This window comes from Pholis gunnellus (assembly GCF_910591455.1).
Source record: "Pholis gunnellus genome assembly, chromosome: 10".
NCBI classification, from domain to species: Eukaryota; Metazoa; Chordata; class Actinopteri; order Perciformes; family Pholidae; genus Pholis; species Pholis gunnellus.
In genome coordinates this window covers 20,052,091-20,068,133 of record NC_136537.1, presented here as the reverse complement: position 1 = coordinate 20,068,133, position 16,043 = coordinate 20,052,091, and the positions used below count along the sequence as shown (strand labels likewise).

Sequence of the window (16,043 nt, the reverse complement as noted above, 5' to 3'; positions counted from 1 at the left end):
GTGGGACAAAAGACGACAGATGCTTCCATTAAAACGTATACAAACACTGAATTTAAGTTACTATAAATATAAATAACACTACGATATACTAAAGGCAAAATAACGTTGTAGTATTATGACGGCATATGTGTCACATGGTGTCAATATGCATCAAATTCTGTCGTGCTAATATTTATAAATGCTATTAAAAAGACAAACAAAAAGCTACATTTTGGAACTGTAAGACGCGAAGCTCCATAAGGCCCAATTAATAAAATGATCTCCTTGGGCAACTGAATATGTTCATATTGAGTTTATGGGTTTAAAACGAAACTACATTAACCAAACATGAAATGTGGAACCATGTGTGAGTGAAATTAGGTTATATCACAAAAATATACTCCATCATTATCAGCAATAGCAGCCTGGTTAGTGCAAGAGCTCCATAACCGCACTATAGTGAACTGGGCTAAAACATTTTTTATTTAAGTGGAAGTTCATAGCAGTGAGTGAAAAGGCAAAATTAAAAAAGCGTCTGCTAATTCAACATGAAACCTCTTACTTGTGTTTTAAATTAAAAATCTAGAGCTAAAACACTGCACTTCTGTAGTAATTAAGTAGTCAATCAATATGCAATTAATTGTCCATTTTTGTTCATCAACCAATAGTTACATTTGGTTATTTGTTTATGTCACTGTAATTTTAATATTCTGGGGTTTTGGGCTGTTGGGGTCAAATAAAACAGTTTTAAGATGTTACATTGGGCTCTATAAACTAGTTTGGGGCATTTTTATTCCTCAACATTTCTTGGATTGGATAATGAATCCTTGAATTCATAGAATGCTCAATAACAGAAATAATATTAAGTTTCTTGCAGCCCCCCAAAAAACAAAATTTTCATGCAAGAGCACACAAAACAACCTCACCGGAGGCTGATTTATCATCAAAATCAAGGTTTAGTTTTTATTTACAGATTGTGGATTTTAGAAAGAGCAGTGAAAGCCCACAAAATCACTTGTGCTTCCAAATCTTGTCACATTTGTCTAGTTGTTTTGTGCTCATGGTGATCAACACTACAGTAAACCTGTAAGCATTTTTATTTTACTGCTAGGCCAACAACCGCCCACACAGAACGCCGAACACCGAACGCCGACCCCCTCCGACCACAGAGCTGCAGTTTCAGGTGAAAGACAACACTCGGTCACATTTCCATGTCAACAGAGTTGCGGTGAGTCGTCAATCTCGTCACACCTACCTGGGCTTATGGCAACGCAAATGTTGGAGCCCACGGTGCAAAGTAGACGCGGCAAATAATGAAACACTGAAATCAAAAGTTCACTGAAATCTTTATGAGGCATTTTGCTCATGAAACAATCCCTTTATCTATTCTACCGACACAAATACACAGGACAGTCTGTGTCTTTACAGATACACTTCCAAATCATTTATGGACACAAATGAGGCAACTTTTGGTTTGTCAATAAACAACACATGGAAGAAATGAATGACCACAGATTGATCATGTCTAACATAAAACTGCTTTTTATGTGGGACTGCTTAGGGTTACATTTTCACAATTTAACGATCATTTGTTGTTACTGAAGTCCAGATTTGTTCTAATCACACCCCTCATCCATCTATCTTCTACAGTAGGTTTTCAAATGCAGGATTGTTCTACCAGCAGCCTCGTCAAGGTCTTGATCCGGCCTCTTATTGCCCTTTATTCAAATAAAGGCAGGTACTGTGTGTGCATTGAACTACGTAGTGTTAGCATTATGTGTACCTCTCTGTCGAGCACAAGACTGAACAAATATCAGCTCTCCCTTTATTGTCTTCTTCATTGTTGGAAAAAATGTTAAGGAATTAAAACTATTTGAGCAATGTTTGACTAAATAAAAAGCAGCCAAAGCCTCTTCTTTAAACAGAATAAATATCCTAAATTCATTGATATGTACTCTCATTTAGTTGAAGAAAAAAAAAAGAAGAGAAATTGGAAAACTGCAAATGGCAAACACTCAAACACAAAAAAGGAAGACAATTTGTTCAATAATAAAAAATAAAAAACACATTTGAGATGGTTGTCTTGTTTGAATATTGCGTAATTTTCATTATGGAAGTAAATACAGCACAATTAATATTACCAGCGTCCTCAAAGATGAGAGTTAACTTGAGGATACTGTCGGCTATATCAGGTTTACAACACCCAAGAAAAGACTTGTTCAGTTCACAGAGCATCTTGGTAAAAGGATAATCTTCGTTGTCGTCACTTGTCTCCAAAGCTCCTGAATTTAAACATGAGGATGATCGATTCCCATCTAATATTTACATTTGAAAAGGAGCCAACAGCTGCCCGAATCAGGCTCCGTTTTCACGACCAGGGGGGGGAAGAAATGCAAAAAAGGTAGGCAGTTTAATCAGGAGGCATTTAACATATACCCCCCCCCCCCTCCAAACAACCCACTAAAAACATGGCCAGAAGACAAAGGATGTCAACAGCATGCGTCACAGAATGAAATGCTACCACATGACCAGGAGGCCAGCCATGTTTGCCTTGAAAAAGGCCCAAATCTCATGTGTTAATCTGGTGAATGGAGTGAGTTAACACAGTCCTGCACATGTTTTTTTCTTTAGTAACAAAGGAACACCACTAGTGAAAAGTCAAAGTAACCTCAACAGGCTTTTATTTGTTGTAATAAAACCAAATAACTACCGAACAGTTTTTCCCACCCCATCAAGTCCTTCTCTGTCTCTAAACTTCAACTCGTGGACCTTTCAGATAACGAAACTGTTGATAGTCGCTGTGCTTGAATAGATCAGATCAACTTCTTGTTCTTCAGCCACATCTAAAACCAGAGTCTCAAAGGAGAGGATCCCAGTTTCTGTGTAGTAAAACGGGAGGGGGGGAAGGGAACTGGCGAACTTGCGCCAGATCGTGTTTTGGGAGAGGGGGGGGTTGTGGGGAAATGCCGGGTGTGTCTGTGAGAGGGGGGGGCACTGGATCACAGCTCCACGGGTGGCTCTCCGAGTAGGCCCCGGTCACAGGGGATGGATGACGGGGCCGTATTCGATCGTGGTAACACTCAGACGGGTCATCTGAGTGATCACATGATGTAGACCTTCTCAGCCTGAGAGAAGTTGAAGACTTCTTTGGTTCTGGGACACACCACTTTGTCATCTTGGCGGATGGACAGAAGGGACTGGAAGAGATAACGGGCACAAACAACAAACGTTTAGAGGACTTTTTCTTTCTTCTGTACTGCGTTTTAAAGTATATAGTACTAGTACTCTTGGATTACTCACATTATAGCCGTAGACGTATCCATTAGGCAGCATCATGGGAGGGTTGTTTTCATTCATGACCTCCCCAGAGATCTTACAGACTAGTCTGGAGTTGGCGCAGTGGGCCATGGGTAGCGGTTGGGCCAACTTGTTGAGGGATTTACTGCACACTGGGCAGTCTGGGTTCTTCGAGGTACCGTCCTCCTTGTAGCACTGACTGGAAGAGGCATGGAGGCTCAGGAAAATATGTGAAATTATTTCTCAATGTGTGATGTTATTGTGGGTCTCACAGCAGAAAGAATAATCCACTCAAAGGTTTTTTTTTATAGCTTATTAAGTTGTATTTTTACTTTCATTAGAAAGTAGGAGCAAAGAGCAGAGGGGTAAAAGTGATGTGTGATCAAGACCTCATTTGATAGACTTAAATCTTCTGACAATTTAGTTTTTCATAGGCAACTTATTGTGGCAAACAAACTATGGAAGGATACGGCGTCTTGATGGCAGACAGACCCGCCTGGAGGGTGATAGTGAACACAGAGTTGTTTCCCAGCTGGTGCAGTCTGTAGTTGTCATATCGGAACTGCTGGATCAGCATCTTCCAGCGGGCTGGATCCAAAAGATCCTGATGGAAAGAAGAGACGGAAGAGAGAGAGAGTTTTACACCGACAGCAACAGTTCAAGACTTCAGACCCAGAACTCAGTCACACAACTCAACACCAACATGCTATTTTGTTTCCTATACACACATTGTTTAACTACATTGCGTCCACTGGGAGTAATCAGTGTTCATTGTGCGTCTCACCGGTCCTCCGGAATCAACAACATCAGGCTAGTTTCTGATTTTAGACTTTAGATATAATGTCCCACAACATCACGATAAAGACAATGCAGACCAGAATGTTTTGCTTATAAGCATAGTATACTTGAGAGGAGTTGGGCATCCGGTTCTAACAACCTGAATAACTCCAGATTTTGATTGTTTGTTTTGAACAAACTGTGATTAACGGCTCTCTGCTTCCCAAAGTGTTCTCACTACAAAGACATCAGTTGTAATGTAAATGCTTTTATCTAGATTAAGTTACAGCTACATGCTGTTATTCGGCTGTAAGCAATGGTGGCAACATTTTCATTAAACCTGATTAGATTCACGAGTGACTTCACGTTTACATCCTCTCTGCTTGCAGAAAAAGGCTAAATGTTTTGTGAGCCTTGTTGTTGTGGTTCCTCATATACAAGTCTGCTTCTCAGAGGATTTTAAAAGTTGAAGTTTAAAAATAACAACGCTGCTATTGAGAGCAGCCATTAAGCTAAAAGTAGCTCAAGGGGGGAGTTGAGATGATTTTTTAGAAGGCAACAGGGGCCCTCTAGTGGCTGCTCTGCTCTCCATACAGTTCCACACTTGAAATCATTTCCTTGCTGTATTATTATTATCAAAATGAATAAAGTGAACAAGTATCTGTTATGTTTCTGATTCATCAGTTGTTGCTGTGAGTTAGCTCAAAACGAGTATACCCTAATATAGAAAATACAATGTGTGTGTGTGATCAAATACAATGTTATGTACATATGTATAGCAGGAAAGACTGAAGGTGTCACCTTGTATGGAGAGATGTGTGTGTCTGATGGGAAGGCCAGCATGCCCATCACCTGCCGAACCTCATCCAACTGTCCTCCCTCCGCTTGGCTGAAGTGCTTCCTTGCATGTCTGAGACACACAGAGACACACCAGAGGAAGATCAGTGGGGGATGTGATGTTTGTTTAAAAAAGGAAGGTAAGAGAGTTAAATACGAGTGTGTGTGTGTGTGTGTGTTACCTGACTGCATCCATGCGTTTGTTTTGTCTGATGAGCTCGATGAACTCTTGGATTCTCAGGCTGAACTCAAGACAACTCTGCCAAAGAAACAGACGACATCAGTGAGTCCAAACGACTGAAGTGCTGCCAAATCCTCATAGTTCTCACTTTGCCCTTAATGAACCTTCAGAGCAGAGCAGGCAGAAAGCTGATCTCTTTCATAAAACCCCTGCAGTGCTGGTAGAGTCTGAAGAGGCCTTTCAATCTTTTATCACCCAAAAGGGTTTTTGTAACAGCTGGAACTAAAACTTATCTTCATTTGGCAGTGAACTGGAGAACAAGAATGAACATCCAAAACATTTCCCCGAACATCTCAGCATCTCAAACTTGGACTAACCAAACAAAGTAACAGTTTCTGAGCACAAACAGTGCTACATTGTAGATTATTGTTACGGGCATGGCTTTCAGTATTAGTCTTTGATTCCTGAGGTAAATATCTGACTACCTTCATCTTGCGCAGGCGGGACTTATTGTCGTGGCACCAGGCTAGGCAAGTGGCCGTCTCCTGCCTCTCCAGAGACTCCTCCACCTCCTTAGCTGTGAGAAACATCTCAATGTTGACCAGGTCCTAAACATACAGGAGAGTGGATGTATGGGGAGGGAAGAGGCGCATCAGAAGAACACAAGAACGTGGTGGTTCACGGTAGCACAGATTCAGAAACAAGTGGTAAACAACAGATCAATTAACGCATCAAAAAGCACAAATGTTCAGGTATCAGGATGACACAAAACGCACAATAAATGTGTTAAACTGACTGAACTCAAAGAACTGGTGAGTCTTCTGAATGACCGTGAGATAACACGGATCATTGACACACAGACAATCACCTCTATACCGCTCTGTCTGGCCAGTTTAACAGCTGTGTTGTAATAGCCGCAGCGCAGCAGATGCTCCACCATCATTCGGTCCATGCGCTTCTTCTTCCACAGGTTGACTGAGGCCGGCTGGTCGCTGCTGTGCTCCTTCAAGTGCTCGATGCGACGCTTACACAGCTTGGCGCTCTCGTCCTCCGCTTGGATGGACTCTGCAGCCTGCAGGACAGACACACACACACACACAACAATGATCAAGATATCTACAAAAAGCTGAACATGCATCAGGACAAACACTTTTAAATTGACGGGCAAAAAGTATCCATTCTTGGCAGTGCTGCATTTCCTGAAGGAAGGATTTATTTTCAGATGTAATTAACCAAACAGTCTTATTACATTTTATGTAACAAAGCTCATCTTTGAACAGGAAGAAACACCGAAAATCACGAGAAAACTCAGAGCCTTTCTCAAGTGACAGACGTAAGTAAACAGAGATTACAATGTACAGTACGTGATTGCATTCCTATGTGCACTGTTCCATGAACACCACCATTTTAGATTAGGCTTCAAAATAAAATTGCTTTGCTTTGTCTTCTCTCATTAAATCTCCTTGAACTAAACTCCCCCTTTCACATTTCACTCTTGACTTTTGGACTACTTTTCTCTGCACAAGATGGACCAGATTTGGCCCAACATGTTTGGAGGGAAATGACAACCGGGCCCCCTAGCGTAGTATCTAGTTCCTATCAACACAACGTGTATACTATGCCACAAAGTACCTGCTGAACAACATGTTGGCACAAAGGAGAAAAACAGAACTGCAGAAGTGTGTTTGGATCACTTGCCGTCTGTCGTTTTAGAAAAGGCTCGACAGAAGTACCAGCCGGGCAACATTCCACCGCTGAAAACACAATCCACATAAAGAAGACCAAAGCCACAGTAATATGCTTTTGTCACCAGGGGCGAGTAATGTGGCGTTGAACAGTTTGCTCTCGCTGAGGGGAGACTGTGTTTGTAAACAGACATAATTGTTGTGATAAACCTTCCACATACATAGCTGCACTTGCTGCATTAAACCAACGTCTGATTTTCTCTGTAATCACTATTTTGTTTGCTTTTACTGTATGTGTGTGAAAGTGTGTGTTTGTGTGCATCTGTATCTCTGACCTTCCTCTTCAGGGCGCTGAGTTTCTCCACCACACCATCCAGCAGTGACACCACGGAGTCCACCACCGGGAAGCTGCTCAGCGTCTTCTCCAGCTCGGCGACGACCATCGTCACGTGACTCGTCTCCCGGTCGATGTTCTTCTGAGCCGCCCTGAAACGCTTGTTCAGAGTCTCGTACGGCACCTGCAACGACAAACACAGGGGGCTAGTTACCTCTGTGCACCAGGCATTTTAAACTGAGCGGTGGCAAAGAGCAAGCATGTCACTCAGTGCAGAAGATTACATCTAGCGGATTATGGTTTATATTTTGCTTCTTTGAATAGCTGAGCTATAATGGATCTTCTACAAAACAAAACCTGTATTCTGCCATCCTGTGGAGTGTTTGGGTTTCTCTGTAGTAATGGAATACGTTTGCATAGATATCCGGTCTTGTCAGACTAACTAGGAAATACCAGTCTACCCAAATAAACACTGATAAGCCTTTGCAAAGACTCCTATGAACTGTCTTCCAGCAGCCTAATTTCCTGACATTTATGCAGCAGGAGCTCCTCAACTGAAAACTAATTAAACAGGAAGCAGATAACTGTTCACTACTTTTCCAGACTGCAACAATCCCGTCTTCCTCGCTCCCGCTATGAACAGAATATTCGATCATTGCAGCTACATTTAATGTTAAATGGTATTTTTGTTAGTAACAATGTTTACCTCCAGTTCATCTTTAATTCTTTAATTTGTACTCTACCAACTTGAATCAACATGCTCCACTTAAAAGAAATGTTTTGCTTTAAGTTCTCTTAATACATTCTGTCTGTGACAATATTTTAATGAGAAGGTTATTTAATATTTCATTTCCTTTCTACTAAAACTATGTTTTTCACAGCAGTTTCCTACAATATATTATGAAGAAGCTTCTCTTATGTTTCACCATTATGAGCCAAACATTTTTTTCCCCCCACGTCAACTGTACTGAATTCAGCTTAAACAAGGTCTAATATTTGACGGAGAAAAAAGTCAGATATAATTAGATTGTGACATCTACGAAAAGAAAACACAGTGAGGGTAGAAAATGACCTGTATCCAACAAAATAGGACTGTTATCTATGATCAAAGCAAAGAGCGCTTTGCTCTGTTATCACAATACAAGCTGATACCTGTGAACCCGATTCATTTAACTGTTGTGGTTCCTTTGCTGAGATATTGTGTAAAAAGCACGAAAGGAACGCTTTGATCCATTACAAGGACTTTATTTCTTTCAAGTTAGAGCCAAGTTCATTTCACAGGTCACTAACAGAGAGCAAAACTATGCAAGCGTGCTCAATGATTCAGATAGTTACATGAACCAAAGAACAGTTTAGTATGCACTAGTACATATTCATTAGTGTCCGGATGAAAGAAACACAGGTTCTTATTCTGCTCAGGTATGTGTCAGGAATATGTACGAGAGGGAAGAGATGAACAAAGCACCGGCTTCACATCAGTCTATAGAAATGTCCCCCCCCCCCCCGAGGGCTCCATCCAGACCAGGGTCTACAGTCGATGCTGATGATTACAGCTAGATGTAGAGGAAGACAAATCAATTCACAAATCATGCAAACAATTCCCAGTGTATGCAAACAAACAAGGTTCAGCAGCAACGTCTTGGAACTAGACCACAGAGATGATTGTGTTACACTCTCTACTGAAGTAACTGTGTATTTGACAGTTATAGTATTATGTACGTAATAAGTAGAGATGCACTGATACCGACTCAAATAGCTGGACCTGGTATCAATGGGCTGATCTGATATTAGATACCATTATTTTACTAAATATCAATTCAGTACACTTAATAATGTATAATAACTGTGTATGAGGAAACAAATGCAGCAAATCCAAGCACATAATGTTATTTCCCAGGTATTAAATTCACTGGATAATCCTAAACGGGCATTCAAAGCTGGATATTTTATCTTCAAAGACGTTTCTCATGAATTTCCAGAATATGCACGACATCACAACATATACAACTTTACATTATGTGGGCCTCTTGCCCAAGTTAGTTAGATACTCCTTAACATCTCCTGTTAAAACTATTACCTTTTGACTAGATCTTATACATTGTATAAAGATTACTCTTTTCCATACAACCATGGTGTACTTGACAGACGTCATGTAAATCAGCCATGAGCATATTTCAGACAGCTTTTACATTACAGTGTTAGCGAGGCCGACACTGAGCGAGTGGTTGTCCGTCACGATTGACTGGGAGGCGGCTCCAGAGACAGCTACAAGCCCACTACAGGCAGAGCACAATACTCATTAACGACAATCAGAATAACTAAAATCATTAAATTAGGTGATTTGGACGTACCTCTAACACAGACACATTATTTGTAGCATCATCTCACTGTGCTGGGCCTGTACTTTAACAAACCACTGGTCACAAAGCCTTTCCACTGATGCACGTAACAGTTATATATATATATACATAATTTCCTTTAAGAATGCTTGAGGTATACCTTACTTTGGCACGACTGAAAAAGACCAAACATATAAAAATAAGTAAGCACATGATATCCAACATATGTGTTTGGTAATGCAGATGACTCAGTGTCTGTGTCAGGCACCGTTGTGATTTTATTATTCATAAATGTAATCAACACTGAAGACTCCCATTTGATACCAATTACAACCATCACTCCTGTCTTAAAATGGTGCCCATCATCCTTACTGCAGCATCCAAGCCAAAGACACACATCCCCCCCAAAAAACCACAGCCATGCTTTGGACTCAACACTGCCAACGACACGTTTACATGCATCATGGCAACGCCATGCAATTAGTTGCCACAAAAGCTGTCAATACATTGCTACTCACAAACGTGCTTTCTAAAAAAATAAAAATACGACGACACAGGAGCAGCCCGGACTTGTTTCAGCTCGTGGTGTCGCAGTAACGTTGTGTGGATGTGGAATGGAGGAGGAACGGTGGTGTGTGTGCGTGTGTGTGTGCGGCAGCAAGGCTGTGATTTCTCTCGCTGGCCATTTTGAAGTGCAGAGAGAGAAGCAGCAAGCAGAGATCTGATGACACTGCGCTCTCTACACCTCCAACAGATCCATCCTGCAGCTCAGCTAGAATTTGCATGCTCGACGTTACGTTTATCTGGTAGGCTTTATCATCTTTTTGGTGGCCTAATGCTGGTTTTCCACCCACATAGCAAAACTAGCTTAGCAGGCCACTCCACGCTAAAAAGCAAGCCGTTTATTGTACGTCGTGCTTTGGTTATAGATTGGGTGAGAAACCACGTGGTGACACGTTCTGTGTCAGTGGTGATGGCTATTTATTAACGGACCATTCTGTGACAAACAGGTTTAACGTTAAGCTAACAGCTCTGAGGGCCTATGACTGACTTCACGTCGAATAATAAGTACCAATGAGGGCAGCATATAGCCGGCTAACTAGACACCAGATATTTTGTATTCATCAAACTGCTTTATCTTTAATATGGCTCATCAAACACAGGTGGTTAGTGGACGCTGCTACCTGGCTAAGCTAGCCCGGCTAAGGTTAGCCTCCCTGTCAAGTCCGCTGGTCTCGCTATCAAATTAACTAATAATCCCCATTTTTCCAAATACCATCGAACGCATCGTGTGTTGTGGACACACTAGACTCGTTAGGGGATTAATATATGAGCGTTTCGGTTTTCTTTTACCTTCAGGGTGGGATATTCTTGGACTTTGAGAGCCATCGACAGTTGAGATGCTGTCTCTTGCACCGCCATCTTGGTTTTTCTGGTTTCTAGTGGTTGTTTGTGTTTTTTTTTCCTCTGTCAGCTCAGAATGGCCTCAGTGCTCACTACCGCCACCTGGTGACACGGTGTCGGTACTGACTCTTTCGTTTAGATTATCTGAAGTAGTAAATCCTTGTTTAAAAACGAGATTAAGCATGTTATTTATTCAATGCAAGAGTTGCAGACAATTGTGGATGTTTCACTTTTTTACTTATTTAATATTCTTTACTATTTTATTACTTATTTACTTATTTAAAATGCTTGTTTTTTACTATGTCTTTGCACGATCCACTATGCTGCTGTAATCCTGTAAATGTCCCCGCTGCGGGACTAATAAAGGATTATCTTATTTTTTTTAAATACCACCACGCGATGCGTTTATTAGCTGTAGTGGCTCTCTTTCACATCACGTGCTCTTCATGGGAACATTTCACAAGCAGTTTGTCCAGTTGTCAATTCCTAGGAATTGAATTTCCATTTTTCTGCTGACCACTTCATGTACGTCTTGTCCACACAGGCTCATGAATTGAGAGACAGCTACCAATCTTATCCACACACTCATTTCAATTCCTATTTTTGTTGTTATTAGTTTTTTTGTCTACCTCCATATGTGTAAAGTGTCATGAGTCCCCAGAAAAGGCTCAATAATGATCATTATCCTTAAATAATGCAGTCCAGACTGTTAAATGTTTCTGTAATTAAATCCAAGACTGCAGTAAATAATGAATGGATCAGCATCATGCAACATGTTTTCTTTTATTCTTTAGGGCTACATTTGCACCACAAGCAGAGGTGAGTTTGAGCTGTATCAATAATTACATTTATAAATGTTATTTTAAGACTAGATTCCTGTTGTCTAACACAGCACATCTGTCAGCTGCCAATAGCAGAAACAATGGATGACCAGACAATTAATCTTTGCTAACTCATAATCACATATTAATTGTTTGAAGTCATAGATAAGTAACACAAGAATTAAGATACAATAATTATTGAAGATATCACCTTAGAATCAGAGAAATTGTGATTATTTTTCATTGTTTGAATAGGGATATATTGAATAATCCAATCCTTTTTGACATCCTGTCCTTAATAGAAATTACAAACAAGATATTTTCGAGATGTCAGAAAACAAATATGTGAGTAGGAACATTTTTAAGGAATCCTGAATTGTTTGTCCATTTTCTGTCCAATCTGGGATATAGTTCAAGACGTGTAATAATGTGTAAAACGTAGAATAGGAATTATACTTTTCTAGTCAACAATCGAAGGTATCTTTTTCATGACATAGAAATAATGACATATATCGTAAACAGTATTCTTTTATTTAAAGTAACCAGTGAACCCCCCCCCCCCCCTTACATCCGTTCCATATCATGGCCACATGTCTTTTTCTGTGTGAGTGAGAGAATAACCCCCCCCCCCCCCCACCGCGGGGACCATATTGCCATTGGCTGCTGTCCAGTGCTGCACTTTGCTGATTGGCTGGCTCAAGCTCTAATGGCTCACAATTGGCCCATAATCTACTGCATGCCCCACCCCCACCCAGTTTAGGAACAAAGTGGAACAGTGGACACACAGAGAGGAAGGTGATGCAAGGTTTGTGATGTATTTCTGGCCCCCGTATCGAGTGCTTCCTGTGTGTAGCATGTGTGTAGTATGTGTGAGTGTGTGCCAGTGTCTATGTGTGTAAACGGGTGTGTGTTCATGTGATAGCAGCGGCTGCGCTCACAGCTGTGTGTTCTGGTTTCGAGGAGATAAAACTCTGCGCTGAGCCAAGTAATGGGGCATGTGTGTACTTACTGTAGGAAGGCTTTGCTTGTGTGCGACTGTATGAATGTGAGTGTTTATCTTCGTTTGTGTGACAGGAGGATTATTATTATTGATGAATAAATTGGTGGAGAAATGTGTATTTCTGCATCTTTTATGATGGGTTTCACACGGAGCGGATGTTGAATGTTGGTGAAATGTATTGAATCTAGAAAGAAGCTATTAGTCTCTATTATCTAAGGACTGAAAAAAAAACATACACTTGTTTAAAAATGTTTCTTAACATCTAATTACATATCTAATAAAGCCTTACCTTGATGTGGAAATATCACACATTTTGTAATTGTTTTTTATTAAAGTGTACTTCACTTTAATAAAAGACCCTAACAGAGCGCTAGATCCTCAATGTTTTCCTCATGCATGGTTGCTCTTTCCTCGTGTGAAGACTTTGTCAACTGTGCATTTAGAAATGAACACGTTTTTAGAGTAGATTGCTCTTTTATTCCTGTTGACGAGTGGCCTCTAAAAGTCCCTCATTAGATGAGGTGCGTACATCACGGGTGTGTAGGGTACATTTATTCTTCTTAAATTAAGCTCACGCAACTTTTTCAGAAACGATACTTGAGCTGAAACAATTGATTAGTTGATCGACAGAAAAATGTGGTGTAATCATTTGAAACATTACTTTGTAACCAGTTCTCTTTTTCTGCCTTTCTTGGTCTAATACAATAATAAATGGAATCTGTTTGGTTGGTCGGACAAATCGGATCTGAGGACACCGTGGGCCGTAGAAACTTGTGACGGGCGTTCTTCCTAATTTTCTGACATTTAATAAACCCAACAATTAGATGAGAATGTATTTAATGGTAAAGTATGTTCTTATGATGAAGTAAAAACACTTTGTATAAATGAGACACAGGGCTTACGGTAGATGTTGAAGTAGTATTAGACAGTATCTCTAACCTTAAGATCTTAAATTCTCGACATCAAACCTTCTGTAAGATCAATAATTCCTCTTTCTTTACTCGTCATTCTTTCCATTTTCTTTTCCTCTATTCCTTTACCATCTTCCATATATGCTCCTGCTTTTTTTACCGCCTCTCACCTCCCCTCTTCCTCCTTCCTCTCATCCTTTTCTGACAACCTGTTTCTCCAATCATCTCTTTTGTTTCTGTCCTGCTGCGCCTGCTGTATGTATTCCACCTCCTTTCAATCTTCTCTTCTAGACTTGGATCAGATTCTCCATGCCTCCGCTACCCGCCTCCTCCTATAGTAGATTAGATTGCTAGTTTCTCCAATATCTGCTCTCTCCTCTGTAGTGGCATCCACATTGCTCTGCAGCTCACTGTCAGTATCCATAAATCTAATTTACTGTATGTGTGTGTGTGTGTGTGTGTGTGTGCATCTGCACATTTACAGCTAGTACGATGGTCACTGTGTGTTTCTTTGAAGCAGAGTGTAATCGTGCCTCTGAAGCTCTGTGTGTGCTGACATCCTTGTTTCTTGTCATGCATGTGTGTGTGTGTGTGTGTGTACATGCTTGATTCATTTTCTTTTTCTGTACCGCAGTGTGTCAATGCATTTGTTTTGCATGCAACTGCTTACGCGAGTGTACATATATTTCCCTGTCTTGTATCTCCGTACATGTGTCTTTGTCACCATGCGTGTTGTTTGCGTGTGCCGGCCGATAGCTCTGGGTCCAGCTGGCTGTCGGTCCCGATAAGGCCAGCGGTTGGGGAGGCATCAGTCGGGGGGGGGGGGGGGGGGGGTGTTGCTGCTCGCCCGGCCTCCGCTTGGTGGTTCCGCTGAGAGGGAGCTGAGCCATTAGACACGCTGCAGTGACTACAGAGAGAGGGAGGGAGAAAAGGGGGGCGGGGCGGCGTGGGTGTGGAGATGTACGGTGAGCTCTGCGGGGATGGAAAAAGAGGGTGAAAGAGATGCGGGACTGAGGAGTGGGGGGAGGGAGGGGAGGAGAGCGAATGAGATCGAGGGAGAAATTGGGAGGGACTGCATAGAAAAGCAAGTTGGGCAGATGGAAGAGCAGGAGGTAAAGAGATGGAAAGGAGTGAGGGAGGGGAGCAAGAAGTAGAGTTGATGGAGGAGGAGAGAAACTAAAAGAAGAGGAAGAGGAAGACAGAACAACAACAACAACAACAGGTGCAGAGTGATAAGGAGAGGAAACGGTGTAACTGTTAATGTCCACCCTCGCACAATATATGTGTGAATATCTGCTCAGTTTGCACACATGAAAGACTGAGGCGCACAAAGAAACAATGTAAGGTAGTTAGAACCTCTAAATCTTTCTTCTCTTCACTTCTTCTCTCTTCTATTCTCCGCATTAAACACCCTGCCGATCATTACTTATTCATTCATTCATTCTCCCTTCTACCTCTCTATCCTCTTTGTCTCTTTAGCTAGAGGAGTCCAGATATCTCTTCTCTCTCTCCATCCTTATTCAGAAGCACTAAATATGTAACATGTTTCCTCTATCTCCAGGGGAACATTTGTCTCTCACGTGTACGAGATGGTTGGAGTTCATTTGCCATCGGCCCCCCGTCAACGCGATAAATGTGTCGGTAGCTTCTCACGTTGTCGACTCCGGGGTTGTCAGTTTGAATTTGGTGTGGAACCGAAGCTGGACCTGCATCACTTAACCGCTTCTTCGTGATACATGCAACTGGTATAATTTAATGACCTCATGGCAAAACCATCCATGTGTGGCGTCACGACAAGTATAGAGATCGTTGTCAATTAAGGAGCTAATCAGTTTCGCCATTCAATTTGCATAATTTGTTAGGTGTGTTGCATCTTGCTTATCATGGCGAGACATTGGGCTGCTCAAAGAGCTTCTTCTCGAGAAAGCAGGCTGATGCTCATAGAACTCCCCTCACAAAGCTCCCAATTCCCTCAGAAAACGAGCAAATTAACGGATCGGATTTTAACATTAGTTGCGCTTCAGTACGTGGGCTTTTTCTCGCCTGAAGTACAATCACAACCTGAATGATTCTGAATGTTCCAGAGTAGCTGCCACTACCAGCTGCAATTCAAAAAGGGGACTTTAAGTCAACTTTTGCATGACTAACATGAGGGTTTTTACCGCTTCCCTCGCTCCACTGCTGCCACAGACACAGCTTTTTCCACAGCTGCTGTGTCATGGGTCAGCACATACACAACTGAATTTGGTATATTCTTGCACACAACATTTGTGGGTTGGTGACCAAACGGAGGCAAAGCCTTTAGTTTTGATCTTAAGTGTGTTGAGTCTGTTTAACATTCGCTGTGTCACCTGCAGCTGGTCATGTGTTTGTTTTGTGGACCACATGTTTTGCTTCACCACCACGGTCATAGTAGTCTCAGTGTTGACTTCTTGTTGTGAGGAATGAATGAGTCATGTCCTCTCCAGCCGTGACTCG

The 16,043-nt window shown here is 41.5% G+C and overlaps 1 protein-coding gene across 1 annotated transcript; it reads right to left on the bottom strand.

The window, feature by feature from the left end:
* Window positions 1-1,319: 1,319 nt before the first annotated feature.
* Window positions 1,320-10,884, bottom strand: maea (macrophage erythroblast attacher, E3 ubiquitin ligase). Its single transcript, XM_079167931.1, has 9 exons — window positions 10,783-10,884; window positions 7,092-7,274; window positions 5,940-6,143; window positions 5,557-5,679; window positions 5,073-5,149; window positions 4,855-4,963; window positions 3,747-3,880; window positions 3,280-3,475; window positions 1,320-3,176 (listed from the first exon to the last, which is right to left on the bottom strand). Exons 1-9 carry the CDS (start codon window positions 10,849-10,851, stop codon window positions 3,081-3,083), a joined length of 1,191 nt encoding a protein of 396 aa, XP_079024057.1. The 5' UTR covers window positions 10,852-10,884; the 3' UTR covers window positions 1,320-3,080.
* Window positions 10,885-16,043: the final 5,159 nt, after the last annotated feature.

Bases quoted from the DNA above. Each gene is read 5' to 3' on its own strand.
- maea (XM_079167931.1), bottom strand. From the start codon at position 10,851: ATGGCGGTGCAAGAGACAGCATCTCAACTGTCGATGGCTCTCAAAGTC. The intron at 5,150-5,556 runs GTAGTCAGATAT...TTTCTTTGGCAG, and splicing joins CCCGCCTGCGCAAGATGAAG to AGTTGTCTTGAGTTCAGCCT. The intron at 3,177-3,279 runs GTGAGTAATCCA...TATCTCTTCCAG, and splicing joins GATACGTCTACGGCTATAAT to TCCCTTCTGTCCATCCGCCA.